This window comes from Camelus ferus, chromosome 13, assembly GCF_009834535.1.
Source record: "Camelus ferus isolate YT-003-E chromosome 13, BCGSAC_Cfer_1.0, whole genome shotgun sequence".
NCBI classification, from domain to species: domain Eukaryota; kingdom Metazoa; phylum Chordata; class Mammalia; order Artiodactyla; family Camelidae; genus Camelus; species Camelus ferus.
Window position 1 is genome coordinate 23,256,381 of NC_045708.1, and position 25,734 is coordinate 23,282,114.

Genomic DNA, 25,734 nt, shown 5'->3' on the forward strand with positions numbered 1-25,734 from the left:
AGCAAATCTCTGGCTTTGCCCAGTGGCCAGGGAAACTCCAAGAGCATTTGGCTGTAAAGGATACCTTGACATCTTACTATTTTGAACGTGGGGCCTGGATTTGAGAAGGGCCGTAGCACACAGTTGGCGGTGGAGACCATGTGAGCGTCAGTCTGCTAGGAAATAAACACAGTAGCAAGTAATAATTAGTGAGTCCGAGTGTTTTCAGACATCGATGTTTATTTAAAAATAGTATTTAAGACCATGACCAAACAGGCAAAAAGAAATTAATAGGCCCTGAGGGAGAGTATTTTATCAGAATGTCCCTTGTCCAGGGATCCTATTCTGTTCCTAAGGGCACAATTTTTTCTCTCTCTGTCTTTTTTTCTTTTGAGTCATTTGAGTTCATGGTGGTTGGAAACCAAACCAGCAACATAAGAGGGTCCTATCAACATATAGAGACAAATTAGTCATCCCGTGGTGGCATATATAATTAAACCAGTGCAGCCTAACCCAGTGACAAAGAGATGAGTGTCCCAAATGCCCTCAAGTCCCAGAATCATTTAGACAAACAAGCAAAAGAAGCTAAACATGAAGAAGCCACCGGATTCCAGGTCGCTTGTGCCCTGCCATTCCACGGAGACTCTCTTCTGGTTTGTGCTCCTCAGTAGGGAACCAGATAGTCAGACATCTAATCAAATCCATCTTCCCAACATCATGCCAGTCATAAGGGGGTACAAGAAGGTCATGTCCAAAACGGAACCAGCCCCCATCATGTAATAAATGTCGGTCTAGAAGCAGGATGAGCAGAAACCCCCAGGAGGTGACAATGAGCATTTTCAGGGCAGGTAACATCATTGCATGGCCCTGGCGACCCTGGAGCATCTTGATGGGACCTCCATCTGTCAAAAGAAGGCACCACAAGTGAAGAAAAGCAGGTGTTTGCACAGCGTTTGCAGAAATCCAGACTCCAGAAGGGTCAGCCTGGTAAATAATAAAGACCACATGTATTTAAGGAGAAAATAACAGGAATTTGTCCTGAGGTCTGTTCATGATATACAGCAGTTGTCTCGTGCAGTTAGCATCTGGATAAGATCACGTATCCGTAGATGTCGTGATGCTGGGTCAGGGGTAGCGTGGCTCTACAAGGCAGTCAGGGAGGTATAGGGAGGGGCTCAGCGTTTTTCCTGTTTGGGGAGCATATGCTGGACATAGTGACTCTGGATTTGTTTCTTTACTTCCTCAGGCTGCAGAATGGTTTGCGCCTTTGTTTTTCTTCTCCTGGCTGTGATGTTGTGTACCTGTGTGAGGATAATTGTGATAGGGGCAGGTGTTATTCTGCTTTCTCGAGTGTGATGATGGAAGTGGTAATAACATCTTAGCAACAACTATTCCCCATCAGAGAGCTCCCAAGTGTGTGGCCCTGCGTAAGGTGATTACATACAAGGTGTCCATAAAGTCCTTGCACAGTGTGAATTTGTTTCTTAAATAAGAGAAAATGAATGTGAAAAATGCAACGGAAAGGGAACCAACTCAGGGAAGGTTAACTTTCACTGTATCTCCCATCGTTTCAGTTAGGAAGCACAGCATGACTGAAGCCATTCGATAGAATGTGCCGTTTATTACCTGGAAAATAAAAGATAAATGATAATTAACGAACCCTCGATAATTTTATTTAAACATCAGATAAATTCCCCGTTTGTTGTTTTTCATAAATTGTTTATCTTAAATAGACAAGAGTGTATTAAAAACTAACACTGTGGAGGGGAGGGTATAGCTCAATGGTGGAGTTCTTGCCTAGCATGCACGAGGTCCTGGGTTCAATCCCTGGTACCTCCACTGAAAAATAAATTTTAAAAACTTGATTACTTCAATCCCCCCCAAAACAAACAAACAAAAACAAACAAACAAACAAACCCTAACACTGTGAAAATATCTTCGGCATGCCCTTTATGTCAGTTACATAATCCTTATTACAGTCCCCATTTTAGAGGCAGGGAAACTGGGGTTCAGGGTGGCAAAGTCACTTGCCCAAGGCCACCCTGCTAAAAGGAGGCAGAAGTGAGGTGCGAGCCAGAGCACCAGCGAGCAGCCCGTGCCTCTGAGGAAGGCTGGAGCTGGGGATGTCAGGCTGCCGAGGAAGCTCAGGTGGGGGCGGGGTGCCAGGCAGGAGAGCAAGGCAAGTCTTTGGGCCCCAGGGTGGGGCTGGGGCCGTGCGGGTAAAGGAGCAGCCCAGGGGCACCAAGTTCAGCTCCACTTCCCTGCGTTGCCCATGCCTGGAGGTGGTGGTGAGGCCCCGTCACTGCAGATGTGGGAGTCAGGGCTGGACGCTCCCCTGGTGGGAAGATGCCCTACAGAGAGAGGGTTCTGATGTTGGAATTTAGGGCTTGGCCCTGACTTGAAGTTCAGGAGCTGAAGAGCCCACAGGCCATTTACCAGTGGGAACTTTGTCTCCCTGAATCCCCTCTGAGCCAGCCCAGTGCTGGGTGCTACGCATAATGACAGACCAGTGGTCAGAGGTAGGCTCTGGGCCAAAGGAACTCCCACCATGACCTGGGAGGCTGGTGAATGTGAACATTTCCATGAACGAGGGAAGTATGTGATGGAGGTAGGGGAGGATCATTTGAATTGGGTGTTGAAGGATCCATAGACCTCCCTGGTGAGAGATGGGAACAATGTTCCTGGCAGGGGGAGTGGCATAAGCAAAGGCTCAGAGGCTTGCTGGGGATATGTGTGCACGTGTGTGTGGGGAGGTTGGTAAGATGTCCCAAGGCTCCACTGGGGAGACCAGTGGTTGGGGGGAGGGTGCTTTAGGCCTCGAATGATGGAGTAGGGAATTTGGATTCCACCCTGGAAAGGGGGGATGCAAAAGTGGGGGGTGCCAAGCCAGGCTGTGACAAGGTCAGCTCCCTACGCTGCTGTAGTGGTGGAGGTCAGGAGGGGAGAGGTTGAGCCTGGGAGTCCCGGTAGGAGGCCAGAGGGGATGTCCCCTGGTCAGGAGGGCTTGGCTGGGTCCCCAGGGAAGGACCTGAAGTCCCTGGAGGACCATCAGTCAGTTAGTCAACAAACACTTGTGAAATGCCCCTGAGGAATGGGTAGTGGTGATTATGTGGAGCATATTACTGTTGTCAGTGATGGACTTCAGGGGGAAAGAACTCCCCTGCCCTCTTTCAGTGAGTCCTTTCTGCTGAGTCTGTGCCAGGCCCTGGGATGATGGTGCTGGATGAGACTAAGGAGGGAAGCAGCCAAGAAAACAGTGACCAGATGTGGACACAGTACGTGCCCACACACAGACTTCTGCTCAGGGGTGAGCTGCAGGGGCCAGGCCTAGTGTGGGGGTCAGGAAAAGCTACCCTGATCAAGGGGCTTTCATACTGAGAATGGTTGTCTGGGTTGTAGCCAGGTGCTGGCTGAGGGAAAAGTGCCTGGAAGAGGAGCAGCCGTGGATGACAGACAGGGTCAGAAGGGATGTGCATGCTCGCGGGGCCAGAGGAAGGCCGGCGGGGCTGGAGCCTTGGGGTCGGGGAGAGGTGTGGCTTGGGCAGCAATGGGAGGTGAGTACTCAGGTGGGCATCGTGCGGTTTGAAACAAATCAGTGCATGTCCCGTGGTCCCTCGGTCCCCTCTGCCACCTGACCCCTAGCTGACCAAGTTCTGCAGCCTTGGAGGGGAACGAGGATTGGGTAAAATGGAGGGGATTCTGCAATAGGTGGAGCTGGTCCAGGTGACCCTTAAGGTCCTTCCATTGTAGAGACGGGATGCAGTAGCCTGAGATTATGTCCCCAAACATGTAATGCCCCCAAATGTACAGGTAGAACAGGGATCCTCAGAACTGGGCCAGCCCAGCTCCACCTGGCCAGTCTCCTTGCAGCCTCTGGACTGGGCCCTGGGCCTTGCACCTGAGATGAGCTGTCCCTGCCCTTGGGATTCCCTGTCTAGTAGGGGAGACATAGGAGGGGCGGCCCCGTTGCTGAGGACATACTCCGGGCACAGGGGTGGCGGGCAGAAGCATCAATCAGACACGGTTGCCAGACGAGAAATGTTTCTCTGACCAGGACACAGGGTGCAGGAGCAGGGAGGTGAGGCCAAACCACACATGAAGGGCCTCGAATGACACACTAAGGAATCTGGACCATCAGTCACGGTCCTGGGCTTACTGATGGCAGGGACTTTATCCCAGCCTGACCAGCATGGGACCTGGCTGGACGGGCCTTTGTTTGTTTGATGAGTCTGTTCCTGGGCAGAGCAAACCCAGGCAGTGAGGCCGGCTGGTGCTTCAGGGGAGTCAGACCGCATGGCCAGAGCTGAATTTTCCCTCCACCTTATGCTCATCGGCAACTTAGGCAAAAGAGGTTCGTGTCCAGCCCGCATTTCATCACCCACCTGCTTGGCACAAGATTCACTGGAACAGATGATTGAAGACAAGCCTAGGAGAGCAGGGAAGGCCTGACATCCTGGCCTCCGTGTGTGCCCCACTCCCCAGCCCACGTAGGCACCTCTCTGCGTCCCCTCTGTCCTCATCTGGCTGGTAGACAACACAGTCTGCGGCAGCTGACAGAAAACAGCTGTCAGCCTTCAAGTCACTGCTCCCAAGTCATCTTCTCAGTGGGAACTCTGACCACCCCATTTAAGATCGCACCCCCTGTCCCGGTTCTCATGACCCCTTCACCTTACTCTGTTTCCTCTCTTAGCACTTACCACCTCCTACACGTGCTTTACTGACTGACTTCATGCTTGTTGTTTGTCTCCACGAGGCAATGGGGTTTGTCTGTTTTGTTCACTAATAGGTTCCAAGCACCCAGGTTGGTGCCTGGTGCATGGGTACTTGATGTAACAATTGTTAAATGAATTAATAATAATAATAATAATAATACTGGCAAGTGTTTTTGGAGGGCTGACTTGGTTAAGCCCCTTCCACATATTATCTAATGTAATATTCACAAAGCCCAGCAGGGTTGGGACTCTTTTTTTTTTTTTTGCCCATTTTGCAGATGTGGAAACCGAGGCTTGGTAATTTGACCAAGGTCACCCAGCTAGTAAGTGGTAGAGTTAGGGTGGTCACAGGGGCTCATAGGGAGGACATGAGGGCCTGACCTTCAGGGCCATCTTGTCCAGCATTCTCTCAGTAGCTGGGGTGACCAGGTAGCCATCATGGACATATGCCTGACATGGGGAGGAGGCAGGAAACAGAAATTTGAGGCCAACTGGAGGGAGATGTCTCCTTCTGAGAAAGACGCAGGATGGGCAGGGAAGGTCCTGGCCAAGCTATGAATCTTTTCAGTGAGTGGTCTGCTGCTGGCTTTTTTAGAAAAGGGGCAGAATGTCTCTGTGATGATCGGGAGTCCTGGGCCGGGTTTCTGAGTCTGTGCTGGTTCAGCGGGGACCTGCAGGGACCGTGGAGGATCTGGTCAGACTGGAGGTGGGAGGCCAGAGAAGAAAGTAGGGAAGGCCTTTGAAGGCCCAGCTCTTGCTGGGGCTCCCTCGGCAGGCTTGGGGGCCAGAGGTGTGTGCGGGCCAGCCAGGGGCCATGGGGCTGGAGCTGGCCTGGGGGATCTGCCAGGGGCTCACCCTGACAGCTGGCTGCCCGTTGCAGAATCCACACAGGCGACAGACCCTACAAGTGCCCACATCCTGGCTGCGAAAAGGCTTTCACTCAGCTCTCCAACCTCCAGGTGAGTGCCTGCCCACCTCCACCTGCCAGGCGCACACAGCCCCTCTCCTGCCCAAAGGGGAGCATGGGGATGGGGTGGGTCTGGGGGAGCCCAGCCCCTCCCGACCCCCTGCTATGCTCCCCGCAGTCTCACCAGCGCCAGCACAACAAGGACAAGCCCTACAAGTGTCCCAACTGCTACCGGGCCTACTCGGACTCCGCCTCCCTGCAGATCCACCTCTCCGCCCACGCCATCAAGCACGCCAAGGCCTATTGCTGCAGCATGTGCGGGCGGGCCTACACCTCGGTGAGTGCCCGCCTCCTGTCCCCGGCAGCCTCCGGTCTGCACTGACTCTCCGCATTCCCCAGAAAAGGAAACTGAGGCCCAGAGAGGGGCTGTGCCTCCCCACCCCAGATCACAGTGAGTGGGAGAGCCACGGCTTCTGCCCCCCAGTTCTGTTTTAGGGCACCTCAGGCAGAGCTCCCTCCAGGCAGCCTTTAGCCTGGGTTCCCAAGGTGTGGTTTCTCCCCTGCAGTGGTGAGGGGCCTGGCACCCTGGTGAGAGCCAAGGAGGGAGAAGCACCTTTCCTCACTAGGGAGGCTGCAACCCCCATCATGGCCACAAGGTGGCACAGTGACCTGGCCCAGAGCCACCCTCATCTCCCAGGAAAGACCCAGACGGCATCAGAAAGGTGCCTGCCTGCTGTCCCTGGGTGGGAATCTCCCTAAACAAGGGCTTTTCAGACCAAGATGAGGGAGTCCAGGTGAGTTACTTGAGTGTGTGTTTCTGACTAATCAAATATTCTGGGTAACTGACTCCCATGTATACTAGACAGAGATCACGGAGTCTCCATCTGCAAAATGGAGGAGGTAATAGTTCCTCAGTTGCAGGGCTGTTGGCTGGCAGAGTCTATGCCTGATAAACCTTAGGTAACACGAGTCTACTCACTCACTGTTTACTGAACACTTGTGCCAGGCACTTGAGACTCAGGATGAATCAAACAGACATATTCTTTGCCCCAGGGAGGTTGGAGTCTACTGCTGGAGACAGATAATAAACAAGTACCCACACAAATAAATATGTAATGACAAACTGTGGTAACTGATCTAAGGAGGGTTTCTCAACCTCGGCCTGTGTTGACACTTTTGCTGAGGGGGCTGTCCCGTGCTTTGTAGGATGTTTAGCAACATCCTTGGCCTCTGCCTACTAGCAGCCCCTCCCCAAGTTGTGACAACCAAAAATGCCTCCGGACTTTCCCAAGTGTCCCCTGGGGGGCAAAACCGCCTCTGAGCCACTGCTATAAAGGAAAAAGGAAACACATGTTTTGGGCTACAGCCTCAGGGATGGACGTTTAGTTGGGGAAGGGAGGTAGGGCGGGGTAGGTGTCTGAGGAAGTACCATTTAGAAGAGGCCTGAAAGGGTGATTAGCCAGGTGAGGAGGAGAGGAGGGGGAAGAACTTTCCATGCAGGGGCAGGGTGAATGCAAACACCCCAGGTGGAACAAACATGGTGTGTTCCATGAACTGAAAGAAAATTAGGTCCCATGAGGCTGCAGGGCCCTGTTAGGGAGTTTGGATGCTTTTCCAGGTGAAGTGGGAAGCCATGGGGAGGGTAGTTTTGAAAGTTCAGTTTGTCTGGAGGTGGGCACGTGGATTGCACCCTCCTACACATGTCCACTCCCTGAGGAGGGGCTGCCAGCGTTCATGGCTGTGGTTCTTAGAAGGAATCTGAACTCCTGTGGGGAAGGGGCTGTCAGATCTCATGTGGCCTGAGGCCCCTCCCTGAACCGGGCCTGACTGGACTCCACAGAACAAGAATAATCACCTTTGGTTTTTAAACAGACATTTTAGTGGATTGACTTTTAAACTCCTTTAATACATAAAAGAAACATTTTAGAATAGTGACTCCTCATGTTCCAATCAGCCCCCAGAACCTGGCATCAACCAGTCCTACTTCATCCATATCCCTATGTTTTGAAATAAAACTGATGACATACTGTTTCAGCTGAAAATTTTCATAGGAAAATTTTCTCACGGATGCCATCATTTTATTTACTTACACATTTTATTTTTTAATCAAGATCCAAATAAGATTCTTACATTGCACTGGATCACTTTATCTTTTAAACTCTTGGTCCCCCACCCCCACTGCCTTTTTTTTCTTTGCAATTTACTCATTGAAGAACAGTTTTCTGGTTTGGATTTTGCTGATTGCTTCCCTCTGGTGTGGTCTGATACACTTGAGGGCTTCCTCTCCCGGATCCGAGCAGACTGAGGTATGAGGCCAAGGAGGGGCAGGTGGGAACCAGAGCACCACCTGGCAGCTTAGTGTGAGGGCCTGTGGGCCTGCAGGTGAGCCTGGGGCCACCTCACCCACCCAGTCTTGGGTGCCCCAGGTCAGACTTAACAGAGCCTATGCTCAAGGAATGAGCTGAGCACGCCCAGTTTATGCTTCCCAGAGTCACCAATCAGATCAGGCCTAGTTTCTTCCCAAGGGAGGATGAGGTCTCGGGTACAGAGGCCTGGGCTCCCACCACCACCTGGAATGAAGTGTAGAGACTAGGGAACCAGTGGTCCCCTCAACCCTACTGCGTGCTGAGAGCTTTACCCACATCACCATAGCAACCCTTTGAGGTTGTCCCTTCCCCATCCCTGCCTGCAGAGGAGGAAGTTGAGGCTTGGAGGGGTGAGGTGACTTGCCCAGGAAGTACCAGAGCTGGGCTGGACCAGGACCTATGCTTTGCCCTCATTGGGAGCATTAGCCAGATGGGGGCAGCTGTGCTGCGTTAGGCAGGCGGGCTGAGGTCGGGTCTGCAAACTCACTGCAGCCAGCGGAAAATGGCAGCTGCCCTGGCCCTAGGGAGTTCCACTGCTGATGCCCAAGCCTGGTGCCTGCCGGCTCTCCAGTCAGCACACTGTAGGCTGGGACCCTGGTCAGTGAGCCACCCCCCCCACGGCCAGCAGCAGTGCAGCGTCCCTAGAACGGATGTGGATGCCCGCCACTAGCCCGCCCACCTACCAAGGAGCCCTCTAGTGGCCGCTTATGGGGACTGCAGCTCCCCCTGCATCCCTTGCCAGCAGTTGGTTATATGTTCTGAATCTCATCCCTGCCCACAGGAGACCTACCTGATGAAGCACATGTCCAAACACACGGTGGTGGAGCACTTGGTGAGCCATCACTCGCCCCAGAGGACGGAGTCCCCCGGCATCCCGGTGCGAATTTCCCTCATCTGAGCCGACCCAAGGCACCACCCCTCCCTGCGCACTGGCAGACAGACCCAGGCAGCACCAGGCCCTGACTCCCTCCAGGAGCCCTCCAGGAACAGCTGAGCTCTCTCATGACCTTCCTGACCTTCCAGAAAGCCTGGGCCACAGAAGCCCTGCCCGGTCCAGCTCTGCGGGCGGCCAGGCCAACTGCAAGATTCTAGACTGTTTTGGTGGCATCCAAAGACGATCTCAGAGCACTTTGAACCTCTCTGCTGGGTTTTCCTTTTGTTCCCCACCCTTCACTTGCTTCACTGTTTTTTTTTTTTTTTAAGTTTGTTTTGGAAATAACAAAAAAGATATTTATTGGCCAAGAAGTTGGTGCTGCTAAGACCGAGAAATTAAAAGAACCGGACAGATGGACACAGAGAACCAGAGGGCAGCGTGGGACCTTCTCTTGCCATGGCCTCAGGTCTTGAGGGGGAGGCTCAGGCCGGGGTTTCTGGACTGCAAAGGGGACCCCCAGGTGGGAGGGGCAGGAGGCAGCTGGAGTGACCCACTCGCCCCTGGGTGCTCAGCTCAAGCCTCTGGAGCTGCGCCCTGGGCATCACTGAGCAGAGGAATGTGGCAGCTACCAGGGCTGCCCAGGCTTCAGGAGACAAACGAGAGGCCGGGAGGTCCGCAGGACCAAAGGGTGCAGTGCGTTGGGCTGAGCTGGGTGCAGGCCCAGGGAAATGGGGTCGGGGTGGGCTGGGTAAGACCTGGTGCCCCCACTGCCCTGAAGACCACCCCAGTCTACCTCGGTGCTGGCCAGAAAACCTATTGGCTACCTCTCCCACCATCCCAGACTGTGGGCAGGGGGATGGGGAGGGAGGGGGCCTGGGGCTAGGACCCCCTCTCCAGAATTTCCTCCAGATGGGGCAGTGCCCAAGGAGGGGTTTTGTCTTCCCTGCCATGGAGGGGACTCCCCAGCCCAGGCCCCAGGTCCCTCGGCAGGGAAGGGACCCTCGGGGAGGAGGGTCCCCAGGAGCAGACCCTGCCCTCAGCCCCCACACACACACCCCAATCTGAAAGCCATGCGTGTCCGTGTATATAGGAACAATGTACAGAGCCTGGGGAGGCCCCCCACATCCCCCTGGGGGGAAAAAAAGAAAACTAGACAGAAACTCATCTATATATTCTGTATCTGGAGTTCCGTTTTGAATATTAACTGTGTTATTTTTATACACTTTTTAAGCCTTAACTCGCCATTGATTTACCAGTTTAACGTCTCCTGGGCTTTCTTTTCCCACGGGGTTCTCTGCCCCGCCCCCACCCCTTTGTTTGACTTGCGTCGTCTGATACTCAGTATTGTAGCTTTTCGTCCGCATGTTACTACCCTGTAAATACGCTGTTATACATACTGTTAACACCCCTTTGCTTTTTTCTATGGGACCTCCAGGCCACCATATTTAGAACTAGTTACCTTATTAAAAAAGAGAAAAGAGTGTTGGCTTCTCAGTCTGCATCGTGGTGGCAGGGAGGTGAGGGCAGGTGCCCCTCAACGCTTCAGGAAGGAAATTTGCATTCTATTTAAGAAAAGGGGTGGGGAGCAAAACAAAAGTCGAATGTGGGGGAAGACACTAAAGGGGGCAAGAAACAAAGGAATTCCAAACCCTCTGCTCTTTGTATTTCTCTGTTGTGAAGAATAAACTGTACCTGCAGCCGGGTGGCGGCGGTGTGTGGTGTGCTCTGTGCGAGGGGGGGGCTGGGGGGCACCTTTCCACTGCTCCTCTCCCCTCCCCCGCCCCCCAGATTTGGGGAAGGGAGATGGCCCACCCTGTGTCCATCACTTGTGGCCAAGGACCATGAGGGCTCAGAGGAGTGAGCTCCCAATGGTGAGCCCCACGGTGATTCATGGCTGAGTCACTTTCTGTCTTTCCCACAGTGAGGCTAGTACAGGGCCAGCCTTGATAAACTCTGGGGGATTTCCTGCATTTCCCTCCAAGGCAATCGAAGCACTGACCCCCTCTCCCCATGGGGAAGATGTCTGTGAAGGGGACTTCTTGGTCCCCAGTCCAGAGTAGCTGGGGGCTGTGAGGCTGGAGCTACTGCTGCTGCGGAAGGAGCGGGGATGAAGCCGACTCAGAACAAAGCCAAGTGGATAGTTGGAGACACATTATCCAGCCCTGCAGCTGGCCTGACCCCAGCTCTGTCCTGTTCACAAGCCAATAAATCCTCATTTGGATCAGCCTCGTATTCCTCAAAGAGTCAGTTGCTCAACATTTACCAGCACACCACTGGCTGCCTCTCCAATCAGATTCTCTATCCAAATTAGGAACGAGTAAGGAGATGGTGGGCACCTGGACTGTGGACAGGAGGTGGGGGTGGCCGTGTTGGCCAGACACAGACAGAAGGAAAAAGGAGGCAGAGAGAAGCCAAGATGGACAGATGAGACTGAGAGCCAGTGGCAACCTCAGCTCCTGACCTTCAGTCTTCATCTTCTGGCCAGGTTTAATTTCCTGCTTATTCTCACACTAATGAATTTATAAGTTGCTATCGTGTGCCACTGGGTAAATTACTTACTCTATGCCTGACTTTCTTATGTAAAACAAGGGAAATAATAGTAACCAATTTATAGGGTGGATGTGAGCATTAAATGAATGGATAGATAGCTGAGGCTTAGACCTGTGCTAGCACATAGTAAGTACCCAATAAATGTAATTGTTTTTATCATTTGATGTAGCCCTGGTGGATCCATGTCCCTTATGATCAGTGAACCCTGACTACCTGACCAGAGAGCTGACGACGTTTGGGAATCTCAGGGAATGGGATCTGAGCTGGCATGGCAGGGTGGGACAGCTGGACAGGTGAAGATTTTGCATGGGGCAGTGACACTCGGGGGACTGGGTGCCTGATTTTCACCAGCTCATCTGGAAGCTCTCAGGAGCTTCAGCTGTCCCTGAGGGTCCCAGCATGGATGCGGAGGACAGTGTTGAATGACAGGGACACTGATGGAAGTAGCTGCAGAAGGAGCTTATTCCTTGTTATTCCTGAGCTGCCCTGAGCCACTCTCTAGCCCCTACCCTGACTGCCGGCCTCCGGGTAAGACAAAGAGGGAGTTGTTCCCAAGTGATCCTCCACTCTGTTACACTGCAGCTTCCTTGACTCCAACCCCTTCTCAGGAAGGTCTTGACCCGCAGCATGAGGCTGCCCCAGCCCAGCACATGGTAACTCCTAACTTGTGCCATCACTTCCTCTTTTTTTTTTAATCACTTCCTCTTGAAAACAGGAAATGGCTGTCCTTTGGTGAACCCTTTGCACTCCATGAACTCGCAGGAGAGGGGGCAGGCAAGGAGAGGGAGAAGCTAAGTTATTTCCTGGAGCACCACAACCCCTGCAAGGAGGGTGACTGCCACCCCCATTTTATATATGAGAAAGCTGAGACTCAGCAAAGGTAAGGAACTTGTCCGCAGCCACCCAGAGAGTCAGAAGAGGAGCAGGCTCTATCCAGATCTCACTGGCTCGAGCTCAGGTCTCTGGCAGCCCAGGGGTTGGGGTGTGTGGCCCTTGGTGAATGATGCAGGGTTAAGGTGGAGGATACTCTCCCACCAGAGGAAAGGATGTTCCAGCTCAGTCATCAAGCGATAACCCATTCTGAGGCACACCTGGCCTGTTCTTATCTCTAACCCAGAGTCCAAAAGGCCTTTTCAATTTTGCTAATCTAGTTTTGAACTGCTTTTGAGGGAGATATTTATCTCACATCAACTGGAATGGGTTTGTAAAAACTGTCAGCTTGTAGAAACCATCAGAGATGGCTTATAGTCAGAATTGCTCTCCTACCTGGGAACAGTGTTAAAAATGCAAGGCCTATGAGAACACCTCATGCACGATTCAGGAGACCTGGAGGGAAATCTCACCCTCTCCGGGCCTCCATTTTCCTAACTGTCAAACAGTATCTCTGAGGCTTCCAGCAGGTAACTTCCCTGTTCCCTCTGCTATTTCCTGGAGGGAACCACCTTTCCTGGAAGGCCTGATGACTTCGCGGTCCTATCCCGGGAGTGTGTTTTTCCTTATTGAGGATGAAGTCTGGATGGCAGCCATGGATGAGGAAGTTCATCTCCCAGATACTGTGGCCAAACAGCCATATGGGTCCCATGGCAAGGAAATGTCACTTTAGTGGACTTTGTTTCTCTAGGAGAAAGGGCCATAAGGGCACTTTGGAATAATGTATTTTATTATAATATTACTTAATATGGACAAACTGTGCCGAGGCTGGGGAGGTGAACCGGAAAAGTCAAGGAACGGGATGCCACTGTTTCTCCAGCTGGGGTTCCTGCCCAGAGGCAGCTCTATTTGGCCTGAGAGCCAGTCCTGGCTCTCCAGCTGCTGACATCACAGACTGACTCACAGATCCTCTGGTCCCTAGGCAGTTACGATCCGTTTCTGTGCCTCAGTCCCATTAAAAAAAAAAAGTGGGAGGATATGGGGTGGGGGGGCTAAAACATCTCTTCAGGGGGCCCCAGCTGAACTCAGTAAGGTCAGAGGTGAAAGGTCTCCAGGCAGCTGGAGTTGCCTGGGTCGTGGAAAGTCAGGGAAGGGATGGATCTCCCTCCTCGGGGAGCCGCTCCCCAAAGGCCGGGCCTCCTCCCGCCACCCCGCGGCGCGGGCGGGTTTCACGCGGTCTCCCCACGTCCCCAGTACCACGCAGCTACCAGAAGGGGCCTGGCCGGGCCGGCGTCCGGGCCGATGGCGCCGCTAGCCGCGCAGCAAGGCGTACTCCTTGGGCGCCCAGAGCAGGCGCGGCCGGCGGATCTCGGCGCGGCGGCCGATGTCAGGGCTCCAGCAGAACTCGGGCGACAGCAGCTTGGCGGGCTTGTAAAGCCAGAAGAACTTGTTGAGGTGGCTTTCGTCGTGCCAGCGCGCCTCCAGGCCGCGCGCGCGGTCCCGCCGCAGGCCCCGCGCGCAGTGCGCCGTCAGCCGCCGCAGCGCCGCCACGCTGCCCCCGAACACCGCCGCGTGGTAGTAGAAGTCGCCCTCAGCCGGACCCAGCGCGGCGGCCGAGCGCGCGTCGCGCTCGAAGGGCAGCAGTCGCCGCGGCCAGCGGTAGTGCCAGGCGTGCAGCTGCGCCACCGACTCGGCCAGCGCCTCGGGCCCGAAGGCACCGCTGAAGTGCTGGTCCACGTCCATGCAGAGCACAAAGCGCGCCTCGCGGCCCAGCCGCCCGCCCAGCGCCGCGTGCAGCGCGCGCATGCGCGCCATGGACACGTCCTGCCAGCGCCGCTCGCGAGCCACGCGCTCCACGCGCAGCCAGCGGCCCGGACCCAGCGGCACGCGGGGCACGGCGGCAGGGCGCTCCGTGAACACATAGTACACGACGCGCAGGCCCACCATGAAGTGCTGCTCGGCAGTCTCCAGGAAGCGTGCCAGGTACTTCTCCAGGTACCTGCCGGGCGGGGCGGGGCGGGACCGAGTCAGTGTGGCCGAGGCGCCCTCCCCCGTCCGCGGAGCCGTTGGGCTTCCCAGCCTTCCCCACACTGGTCCTTGTGACCCTGAAACCTCCGTGCCCGGAACCCCAGAGCTCTCCAGTCCCAGAACCGTCAAAGCGGGTTCAAGATGCTGGCCGACGGTTTGCCACCCCTGCCTCGAGGGGCCCGGTATTCCGTCCGTCCCAGACCGCTTTGATCATTAGAGTCCCGAGGAAGGGATGCTGTGCTAGCTCTTGGGAGGACCTGCGCGTTAGCCTTTGTCTCTTTATAGTTCTGACCCTTCGCTAAAGAAGCCCCAGAACTCAGATGCTGCGGCGAAGTGAGGAAGCCCAAGCTAGCCACGGAGAGAGGCACCCGCCTGCCTTCCTCAGGCTGGTGTCCCAGTGGAGACCCAGACGTTTGGAAGCAACGTGGAGCCCTTGCTGCTGAGACCTACCGGGATTTCTGACCCACAGAATTATGAGGTATGATAACAATGAATTGTTTTTAGTCGTTGAGTTTGTGCTGATTCCTTACAGATAATTGGGACATTTGGAATACTGGAAACTTTGTATGAACAGACTTTGGGTTCTAAAATAATAGTAATAATGCCTGCTATTTTTGAACCTTTATCATGTGGCACAATGTTCAAAGTAATTTGCATTATCTCATTTAATCCTCACCAGTATTGTCTCCATTTCTCAGTAACTTGTGCTAGTGTATACACAGTTGGTAAGAGTAAAGCCAGGATCTGAGCCCAGCTTGGCACTGGAGCCTCTGCCTTTACCTGCACTTGCTCTGTTCCTGGTGGAACTGTGAGAAAGTGGAATCAGAGACCTAGGAAGCCTCAGCACCCCAGGGTGTTGGACTCTTGGAACCTTGGAACTCAGGACCCTGGAATTTCTAGACCCAGAGACTCTGACCCCTACGGCTGATGCAGGAACATCCCACTCAGCATCTGGAACGGAAGTGGGGGCACCAAGGCCCTGGAAGAGGCCAGCAGTTCTACCCAGGCGGCCCGTGGGTCAGCCCTTGGTCCTATTTGCCCCCTTGCCTCATAGGGGCCCTCCTGGCTTTCTCTCCCTTCTAGAATGTGGGGGATGGAGTGGGAGGGGTCCTGAGCAGTTGTTGGGGTATATGATGACAGAATTCCTTCCCCAGACTTTTGGATATCTTTTCCTGGAAGGAAAGCTCTCACTGCCTTCCCAAAGCAGTCTGTTCCATTATTAAAACTCTTCCTTAAACTGCCCTGAACTCTAGCTCTCTGTATCTTAGGATCTCATTGCCACCCTCAGCCAGGAGTCCCGTTAACATCATTCCTGGAAAGTGAATACCCAGCTTGGACACCCTGCCATCGATAATGGGGAGATGGGGAGGCCAGTGCCCTTGAGATTTCTTCTCCATCTACCACTTTGGGTTCCTTCTTCATACCTGGGGGCACCTCAGCCCCTTGATTGGCCTCCTCTCCTGTGGTGATTCTGTCCTCCACCCTCCTCAGTCACCTGCCCCCATGGCCTCTCCCTCAGCTTGGTCATCATGTGCCTTACCCCACCCCCCAGAATTGCAGCTTCATCCGTCCCAATCTGTGGGCATCCCCATCCTTCCAGCCCGCTTCCTGTGATACCACCCATGACAGCCCTTCCTCCCGGAGTCCCCTCCTCTGCTGACCCTGCCACTCTCAGTATCCCGCTTTCTTCATGTCCCTCTTTACTCAGCTTAGATTCATTCCCTTGCAAAAGCCCTCAGCTCCCAGACCTGCTTTGGGGAGCTCCCCCTCTCCTTACTGTGTGCCTGGGCCTGAGCTGCTGACCTCCACGATGTGCTTACTGCAGCCAGGCCAGCCTTCTGTCTACCTGCTTGTTCTCCCCTCCCCTCCCCACTCTCACCTCCATCATTTTCTCACCACAAAACCAAGGACTTCAGGTGGACCAGCCCCAGGCCCTGAGCAGTTTCCTTCTAGGACATGCTTCTGAGCCCTGGGCTGCCTTCGCTGTGTGGGCTCCACATTGTTGGTGTCCAGGGAGGAGAGGAAGGGAAAGGAGGGGCCTGCCCTCACCCTGGGAGTCTGCGACAACGACTGCTATCTTTGCCTCCTGTTTCATCTTGGGATCCTATGGCCCAAGAGAACCAGGTGCCCCACCTCTTGCATCACATGGCACCCCTCCCACTCCCTGCATGGACAGCACCGCTCCCCTCCCTAGGCCTTACCTGCCTACAGCAAAGACAGTCAGTCCAACCGTGAGGTTCTGCTGTACCGCCTCTTGCTGGGCCACATCTGGGTCGAAGGTGCCTATCCCAAATGATGGGGGCCCCCCAGGAGGTACAGGTCAGGACTTCAGGCCGGGCCCTGGCCAGGGCAGGGGTGGAGAGACAGGTCCATTCATCCACCTGCGTGGTGAGTTGTCACTGCTACCTCCCCAGTCCTGGACCCTAGGGACCCACAAATGGGTCACACACAGGCCTTGCCCTTGGAGATCCCTATCCGATGTGTTACCTGATGGGGCCACTGGGTGGAGTGCCTGGTCCTGCCAGGGTTAGGGGTGTGAGGAGGGCAGGGACTTGGGCAGAGCTCTGTAGAGGGTGTGGGAGGGATGGCAGCTTCTTACCAGGGATGCAGGGGACCCGTGAAGTTGTCTCTTAGCGGGGGCATCCTGGCCAAAGGGCAGACACCCATGGGGATGAGGACTTCCAGATGCCTGTGAGGTGGGAGCAGCAGTGAGGGGGCTGCCAGCCTCCTCGGGAGCCCTCTCGCTTTGCTCCTTACAAGGAGGGAGAGCCCACAGGACACTTGTGTGGGCCCAGACAGCGCCACTCCCCATCCCTCCAGGAGGCCCTTGGAAAGAGCCGCTTTAACCCTGCCCTGGCTGGTCCCACTGCAAGTGCTGGGGGGAGGGGGTTGTACCTGACTGCAGGGAGCCCGTACAGGAGCAGCCCTAAGAGGCCAAGTGCAAGTAGGATCAGCCGCCAAAAGATTCTCTTCCAGGCCCTAGAGGGTGGGGAGAGGCATCAGCAACTCATTTATAGATATATTTTTAAACACATACATGTGTGAGAAATTACATAATTTAATGTTTCACTTCATTTTTTTTTGGAGTGTGAATATATTATTCTATTCACGTGGCACAGACATTCAGAGGTACAAGAGTATAGACAGTGCAGTCTTGCTGCTCCCAGCCACCCAGTTCCTCTGCATGGAGGTAGTCTGTGCATATACAGGAAAATATAAATATGGTAGCAAGTTCTCTCTCCCTTCCCTTCCTTCCTGTTTTTTCCCACCACAAACAGTAGCATGTGCTGTGCTGCTCTGCACCTGGCATTTTCCACTGACCATTGTGTCTTTGGGGTTATTCCATCTCAGGACTTGGAGCTCTTCCTCACCCTTTTTTTCCAGCTGCCTAATACGCCATTGATTGAAGGTAGCATAATTTACCAAACCAGGTCCCTTCTGATGAGCATTTAGATATGTAATTCTTTGCTTTTCCCAGCAGGCATATTTGGGGGTGGGCAGTAACATTAGGGGTTGAGGTACTTAGCCTGGGTAGAGGGTAGGAATGACCTTGGATGGGGAGAGTCTGGGAGGGGATTTGGGGAAGTTTGTGGCTTAGTGGCTGGGAATTGAGAGCTGTCAGGGGCTTGGAGATGAGTTTCTGGGCTGCATGGAGGTCTGGCTGCAGTCAGGGACCACGTGTCTATCGTGGCTCCAGTCACTGGGCCAGGTCCCTCCAGCAGAGCTCAGTGGCCCAGTTTCTGGCATAGAGGAGGTGGACCTTGGGATTTGTCCATGGTTGGTTGTTTTCTAATAGGGCCCTAAAAGTTGAGAATTTTAATAGGCTCCTCCCAGGGGTCTCCTCCAGCTCTCCTTATCCCTACTGGGTGCTGGTGTCTCTAGCCAGTTGGACCCATATGGTGAGGAGCATGGCTAGGCCCCTAGGTTCAAATCCCAGGCCACCACTCCTAGCTGTCTGACCTCAGGCAGGGTTCTGGGCTTCTGCACTTCAGTCTCACCTAGAAATGCAGATAATAAGAATACCTACCTTAGAGGGCTGTCGTGGATATTGAGCTAATACCCACTAAGCAATTAGAACGCTGTCTTGCAAGTAGCAGAGCTCGGTAAGCCTTAGCTGTTGTTGGGTATCATTAGCGTTAGTCTTCCAGAACAGGTCCTCGTGATTCTCTGCACAACCTCCCAGCTCCAGTCCCTGCCCTGTGAATCCTTCCAAAATCAGCCTCACCTGGTCTCTTTCAAGAACCCTGCCTGATCGGACCCTCCTGCACCTGCCTTTTCTGCTACCCCGCTTCACCAATGAAGTGTACCCAGGTTGAAAAGGCACCTTGCAGCTGTGTTTGTATGTGTCCACCTGTGTACCATCTCAGCGCAGACGCCTCCTTCTGTTCAGTTGACCAAACCTGGGTGCACCCCGACCCCTCCCTCTGCCTTACCCAACTGTCTGCTGTCAGTCCCCAGGGTGGGTTGACTGAGCCTCTTTGATCTGCCTCCTCTCTGCCCCTCCTCTTCCCCCAGCCCCCACAGTGACCCTGCCTGCTCCTCCCTCACCGGGACCACTGCAGCAGTGACCTCCCTGCCTCCAGTCACTCCTGACACAGCCCCCAGAGTCATCTCATAGAATGCCAGCCTGTCTCAGCAGAGTCCATGTCATATGAACAGGTAAATCCTTGAAGGGGAAATGCATTTAGTAGGCAAAGATATGGAAAGATGTTCACCCTCACTAGTAATCAAAGACTTACAAATTAGAACTCGGCGGGATGTTTTGCCTGTAAAATGAGCACTTTTTAAAAAGAAAGAAATATGAAAATAGCCACACTGCAAGAAGACAGTTGAGATAGACACTTTTACACCTGCTGGTGGAATGTAAATTGCTACAGCTCTTTTGGAAAGCTACTTAGCTATGGGAACCCAAGCTTTCAGTACTCATCCCCTTTAATCCAGTCACCACAACTCCTGGAAATCTGTTCAAAGGAGATCATCTTCAGCACGGAAACAGTGTATGCGCCAAGATGTTCACTAGTTTCTGCTCGTTCATGCGCTCAGCCTTTACTCACTGGTCATAAGCTCAGAATCAAGCACTGTGCTAGGTCAGGGATTCAGAGGTGAGCAAGACACAGATCTTGTCTTCAGGGACTAGGCTCAGAAAGATGTGGGTGGCCAGGGAGAGAGGAGGATGGGTTCACATGACAGACCACAAACAGATGAATGGAACACAGCACTGTGAAGGCTGTGATTGGTGTAAATGTGAGATGCCATTAAGGGCAAATTGGAGGCTGGCACCTGAGCCTTGACAGATGGGGAAGAAGTTAGGGAGGCTTCCTGGAGGAGGTGATCTCTAAGCTAAGACCTGAAGAATTAGAAGTTATCCAGACAAAGAAGGCAGTGGAGGGAAAAGGGAGGTCCATGAAAAAGAAACAATAGTGTGTAAAAGTGAGGTGAGAGAGTTTGGAAAGTAGGTGGAACTGCAGGTCTTTTGCAGGGGTGGAGAGCAGAGTGTGGATGGGAAGTGGTGAGAGTTGAGGCTGGAGGTAAGCTGGGGCCCACACTCCGGGCTAAGGGGTTTGGACTTCATCTTGAAGGCCATGGGGAGCCCTGAAAGGTCTTTCCTCCAGGGAGGGATGCAGTCAGATTTTTATTTGAAAAATACTGCTGAACTGTTTAGCTTGGATGTGAGGCGGGGTGGGCAGGGAGCACTGACTGGAGGCAGGAAGACAGGTCAGTGCTGGCAGTGGGTTGGGGAGAAGTTGGTGATGAATGGCTGAGAGGGAAGTGGGATGGAGAGGATTTGAAGGTCACTGATGAGAGGGACAGGGCTGAGGACCGGGAAGGAGATGAGGCCTGATTGTCTGGTTGGGGGTAGGGGGCTGGAGCCCAGAAGGCAGGCAGGCAGGCTCAGGAGAGTTCTGTGATTCATGGAGGGCAGGGATGGAAGGAGGAGGGGAGAGCGGGGTGGGGGAGGATAGCCAGGGCCCAGGCACCGAGGGCAAGGATGGGAGCGGGCAGAGGTTAGGCGACTCTTCAGAAGTCTGGCTGTAAAAGGAGAGACGGGATGGTAACTGGAGGGGCTGAGGGGCAGGGATCAGTGGAGGTGCCTGGGTTTCTTTTACACAGGAAGACGTGAGCTTGGTAGAAAGCACTGTGGAGAAGGCATTGTGTAGGCCACTCAGATACAACCAAAAAAGGCCCTAGTGTCCAGCTGAAGGGACCCTCTAAGTGAACTTTTTATGAAGACTCTGCAGGCATGTGGAAAAATGTTTACACGAGAACTTTAAATGAAAAAAGCAGGATCTAAAGTTGACAGGCCCTCTGATTACAACGTAGCAAGGAAAGCACGCACTGACGAATAAGACGAAAAGGAAAAACTGCAGTGTTGGGGCAGTGAGTTATGGGAGGGTTTTTTCCCTTTACTTTCCCCCTTAGTTGTCTGTAATGTGCGCTTATTGCTTTTTTAATGAAGGAAAAATGCAGAGTTGGCCATTTAGAAAAAAACAAGTTGTTTCAAGTCTTCCTAGTGACTGTAAGATTAAGTCTACATCTCCCAGCCCTGCCTGAGGAGCCTGCAAAATCTGGGTCCTCAGCTGTTACCTTTTAAACACTCACCCCAGACCCAGCTTTCCCACCTCTAGAAATAGAGTCGTCACAGTGGGCAGGCCCAGGAGGTTCTCCGAGCATTGCTGGAGAAAGTGAATAGATAGAAGTGAGGCCCCTGTTTGTCAGTGGGGAACTGGATGAATGAATTAAGCGTGCCTATACTATGGAAAGTATGGCCATTGAAAAGGATCAGGTTGGGGGAAGGCATAGCTCAAGTGCTAGAGTGGTTGCTTAGCATGCATGAGGCCCTGGGTTCAATCCCCAGTACCTCCTCTAAACATAAATAAACCTAGGTACCTCCCTGTCCTGTCAAAATAAAAAACGATAATAATAAGTAAGGTATTAATAAATAAATTACTTCAATAAAAAAGAAAAGGATGAGGTCGATTTACATGTACTCTATGGAAAATAGGGCCTAAAGAATTAAGTGACTGAGGAAGTGACAGAACTGTATGTGGACGCTGACCTCCCTAGGGAAAGCTCCTCCCCCTGGGACCCCGTGCGTTTACAGACGTGTTTATCTGTGTGCTTTTATAAAAATGTAGGAAAAGAAATCTAGAACAGCATTGTCCAATAGAAATATAATGGGAGCCAGGAATGTAAATTAAAATTTTCTAGTAGTAGCCGTATTAAAAAAGCAAAAAGAAGTGAAATTAATTTTAACATTTGAATTTAACCCAGTATATCCAGAATATCATTTCAATATGTAATCAGTATAAAAATCACTAAGATACTGTACATGCTTGTTTTATACTAAGTCTCAATATTAAATCCAACGTGTGTTTCAGTTGGAATCAGCCCCAGTCCGAGAGGCTTGGTAGCCGTATGGGATGGGTGGCTGCCATGCTGGGCGGCGTTGATTCAGAGGAAGACACACCAGTTAGTGGTGAGCTGAGACTGGCAGGAGGAGGGGACTTGAGCTTTTCACTTCATGTACTTTGTAGCAGTGGACTGCACGGTGGGCATGTGCTGCTTTTGTTATTTAACGAAAGACAGTGAGCTCTGTGTCTTTACGCTCATCTCTTGCCCAGCCTCCCTTGTGTTCTAGCCACCTTCTGGGGTGTTTTCCAACATCAGCACCAATTCAGTTCTCCAACATCAAGCAAATGTCCAAAAATTTAGTTCCGTTCTGACCCCGTCTACCTGGAGTTAGCATCAGATACCACAAGTTAGAGGGCTCAGTCCCATAAAACCACCACCCCCACTTCAGATGCCATTGCAAATCCCGGGGCTACCCATAGTTCCAATTGGCTGTAATTCAGGGATTCCCACAACTCCCTCCTCAGGTTCAATAATTTGCTAGGAAGGCTCACAGAACTCAGGAAGGCACTTTACATAGAGTCACTGGCTTATTGAAAAGGATACAAATGAACACCGAGGTGAAGAGGTACCTAGGGTGAGGTCCAGAAGGGCCCCTGGCTCGGCATCTGTCCCATGGGGTTGGGGTGCAGCACCCTCCTGGCATCTGGATGTGTTCCCAACCTGGAAACTCTCACAACGTTGTTGTTCATGAGTTTTTATAACCCAGTGGGGCTGGAAGTTTTAAGCCTCTAATCACCGGGTCTTCCTGGTGTCAGCCCCATCCCGGGGCCCTGCCCTGAGTAACCTGGTGGCATAAACGCAGCTGTGCTAGGGGCTCATTGTGAATAACAAGACACTCCTTCACTCTGGAAATTCCATGGGTTTTAGGAGTTCTTTGCCAAGAACCAGGGAAAAGACCAATGCTTATTCTACCACACTCTCTATCAGACTTCTCTCCTGGAACTGGGGTCCCTGGTGGGGTTGATCGGGGCATCGTGGGTGCAGTGACAAGAGGACAGCTGGGGGCATTGGTGCCACCCGATCTCTGCACTTCAATGTCTCACAAGCATCTGAAACTTGTGTGGACAAAAAGGAACTCTCCATGTTCCTCTGACAGCTGCTCCCCATTCAGGTCTCCTCCATCTTGGGAAGTGACATCACGGTGCTCTAGCCCATTCCTCAGCGGGAGGCCTGGGAGTCCTCCCTGAATCGTCCCTCCTCTCGCTCCTCACGTGCAGTCCTCCGGCACACCCTGTGGACCCCCGACCCACACCCCTGGTTCACCCTCCTGCCTTCACCTCCTCTCGGTCCAGCCCAGGCCATGGGCTCTCTCACCTGGACAACTTCCACAGCCCCCTGCCAGCCTCCCTGCTTCTATCCCTCACCTCCAACAATCCATTGAGCTTTCAAAACTATAAATAGAACACGCCCCTCCCCTCTCCCAGACCTTCCAGTGGGGTCTCACTACTCTTAGAGCAAAATCCGCACCCTGGACTCTGGTCTGCAGAGCTCCATGCCTTCCAGCCCTGCTGCTCTCTAGGCTGCTTCCGGGTCACCCTTGCCCTCGCCGATGGCCCCAGCCTTCCTTTGTGTGGCGTGCCCTTATTGTCACCATATGTCAGTCCGACTCTCTCTCCCAGAGACTCCCTAGTCTTCGTGTCCAGCCCAGCCCCCTCCCCCTCAGGGCTTCTCCAGCTGCACTTTGCGTTGCCCTCACCTCTTCGTCCTCCTGTGTTCTCTGTGATGGTCCCAGTCACCCGGGGGGGGGGCCCTGCTCCCTCCTCCCACCCCACTCTCCCTGAGCTCTTTGCACCTCATGGTTCCTCATTGGGATTCCTGTGATGACCGCCCACCAGGCCGCTAAGTCTCCATCTCGCTCCATCTTGTGAAGTTTCCTCAACTTGCCACGACCCTGTGTCCTCCCCGCTCTGGATCTTGGCCCAGGTTGCTTTCTTCCTATCGGCTGCTGCCAGTGCCTACTCAGTCCTCAAACCTCAGCTTCCTCCCTTGTGAAGGCTTCCTCGGCTTCCCCACCCCTGGTCCCCGCCCCCCAGCGCTCCTCTGTCCTTGGCCGAACCTCTGGCCGTCTGCACTCTGGAACTGTCCACTGGCCCCGCCAGGCTGTGGGTGTCCAGCTTCATTAGACTCTGCATTCCAGGGCCAGGTCCAGACCCCAGAGGCTGCCTCATAGTGGTGGTTAGTGGTTACTTGTTCAGTAAGTGAATGAAGCAATGAATGAGTTCCTTGTCCTCATTCTCTTTCCCAAATGGTTACTCCTTTGCCTAAAACGCCATTTTCTTCACTCTTTATGAATAGCCGCAGACACTGATGTGTCTCATGTCCCCACCTCACTGAAGTCTGACACAGCCCCTTGAGGGAGATGTTATGATTACCGCCACCTTATGTGTGAGGAGACCGGGGCTCAGGAAGGTTAAATCTCTTGCTCAGGGTCACACAGCCAGAAGTGGTGGGGCTGAGGTTTGAACTTAGGTATGACCTCCAGGCCAGAGAGTGGCAATGGGGCTCCTTCTGACTCGGCCCCAGCTCAGCCCTGAGGCTTGTCTCCCAAGGGTCTCCACCGGGTTATTCCTCCCCACAAGCCTGGCTCCTCTCAAGTCACCTTGAGTTCCCTGCCAGTCAGTGTCCCTCCTGCAGGAAGCCTGCCTGACTCCTCACTCCCCGCCCCGCTCCACGCCAAGCTGCTGGGGGACTGGCTGCAGCTGGGCCTCTCTGGCTCCTGGGAGCGAGCCCCCAGGTACACTATGGGAGGTGTTGGGCAGAAGCCTGGAGCGGAGTCCGCTGCCCTCACTACTCTCCCAACCCTCTCAGCCAGCCCCTCCCAACCAGGGCAGCCAGGCAGGGCTGCCCAGGGGGGTCCAGGTGGGCTCCAGCCGACACCCAGGCCTGTGGTCGGCACATACCGGCTCCTGCCGCCCTGTCCTGTGCCCCAGCCTGGGAGCCCTCAGTCCATAGGGGTCCCTTTCTGACCCATTCCTCCACATTCCTTGCTCAGATATTTTCAAAAGGACCCCCTCTCCACCCCACTTCCACCTGCAGGTGGTCCCTCTAGCCCACCTCACACCTTGCTCCTGTATGCCTTCCTTGCTTTCAGGAAGGGGTTAAAGATCAGTAATTAGTTCTTAAGTGGGAACAAGGTTGCAGTCCTGGACAGTCACTCCCAGTGGGAATAGAGAGCTCCCAGTTACACTGGACAACACACCCCAAGTCTTCGTCCTCTGGTTCACTAAGAGGGCCCAGAGCTCAGGGCGGCAAGAGGAGTGGCCGAGCTCTTCACAGGCAACAAGACCTCCAGGGATGCCATCTTCCCCCACCCCACTGTTTACCCCCTGGACCATCCCTACCTCTTGGGCGATATTCCCTCTCAGGCCCCTTCTCCCTGGACCTCTATGGCTCAGCTGGCCTCCTCTTGACTGTTCTGGTCATCGGGCTGGACTCCTCTCAGGTCAGCGTCCCACCCCGTCTTCCCCTGACACTGACAGTGTCCCCACTCACCTGAGTCCTTCTCTGAAGGCCATGTACAGAAGTTGGTGGGACAGCCTGCCAAGAACCTTCTCAGCTCAGAGCCAGGGAAGAAGTGACCCGCTCTGGATGACTGAGACAAAGCAGTTCCAGGCCATCTGTCAGAAACCACACCCACAGGAGCAGACATGGATGAACTGCCCTGAGAGGGCCTTGCCTGGGGGGTGGTGTCTGCTGGGAGAAGCTGGCCCCCGAAGGGGGTGGGGGCTGGGAACCCTGCTGGGGCCAATCACCTGGAAGAGGGTGGATCTGAGGAAGGCTTGCTTTGGTTGGCCGAAGGCTGAGACATTTTGTACTAATTCCTTTTCCTCCCCAGGGGCCCTTGTGCCCCTCTTCGTGTGGTGGTCCTGGGAGAGGTCCTTGGGCCAGGCTATGGTGTTTGCCACCCAAAGAGAACATTATTCTGCACAGAGCTTCTGTCAGATCTCAGAGGCACCAGTCACCAGATTGCAACCTTGGACTATTCACCTCGAGGAGCCCTTGACCTCCTGAGTAAAACGGGGTGTGTACACCTGT

General features: G+C 53.7%; 2 protein-coding genes, 1 long non-coding RNA gene and 1 pseudogene across 3 annotated transcripts in view; 3 read left to right on the top strand and 1 right to left on the bottom strand.

Moving 5' to 3' along the window:
• The window catches only part of ZNF362 (zinc finger protein 362), a 36,378-nt gene extending 25,838 nt beyond the window's left edge, over positions 1 to 10,540 (top strand). The window contains exons 7-9 of the mRNA XM_032495864.1: positions 5,572 to 5,650; positions 5,777 to 5,935; positions 8,746 to 10,540. Coding sequence (XP_032351755.1) covers positions 5,572 to 5,650; positions 5,777 to 5,935; positions 8,746 to 8,862 — 355 coding nt within the window. The 3' untranslated portion in view covers positions 8,863 to 10,540. The remainder of the gene's footprint in view (positions 1 to 5,571; positions 5,651 to 5,776; positions 5,936 to 8,745) is intronic.
• On the top strand, positions 9,391 to 11,062 carry LOC116668195 (annotated as a pseudogene).
• A 2,232-nt stretch (positions 11,063 to 13,294) lies between these two features.
• On the bottom strand, positions 13,295 to 25,214 carry A3GALT2 (alpha 1,3-galactosyltransferase 2). The gene is given in 6 exon segments (XM_032495865.1): positions 13,295 to 14,257; positions 16,488 to 16,570; positions 16,572 to 16,626; positions 16,886 to 16,975; positions 17,182 to 17,265; positions 25,192 to 25,214. Coding segments are annotated over 6 exon segments (1,023 nt in total). The 3' UTR covers positions 13,295 to 13,569.
• Positions 13,985 to 15,533, top strand: LOC116668337. Its single transcript, XR_004325496.1, has 2 exons — positions 13,985 to 14,241; positions 14,572 to 15,533. It is a non-coding gene; the product is annotated as an uncharacterized LOC116668337 (long non-coding RNA).
• Positions 25,215 to 25,734: the final 520 nt, after the last annotated feature.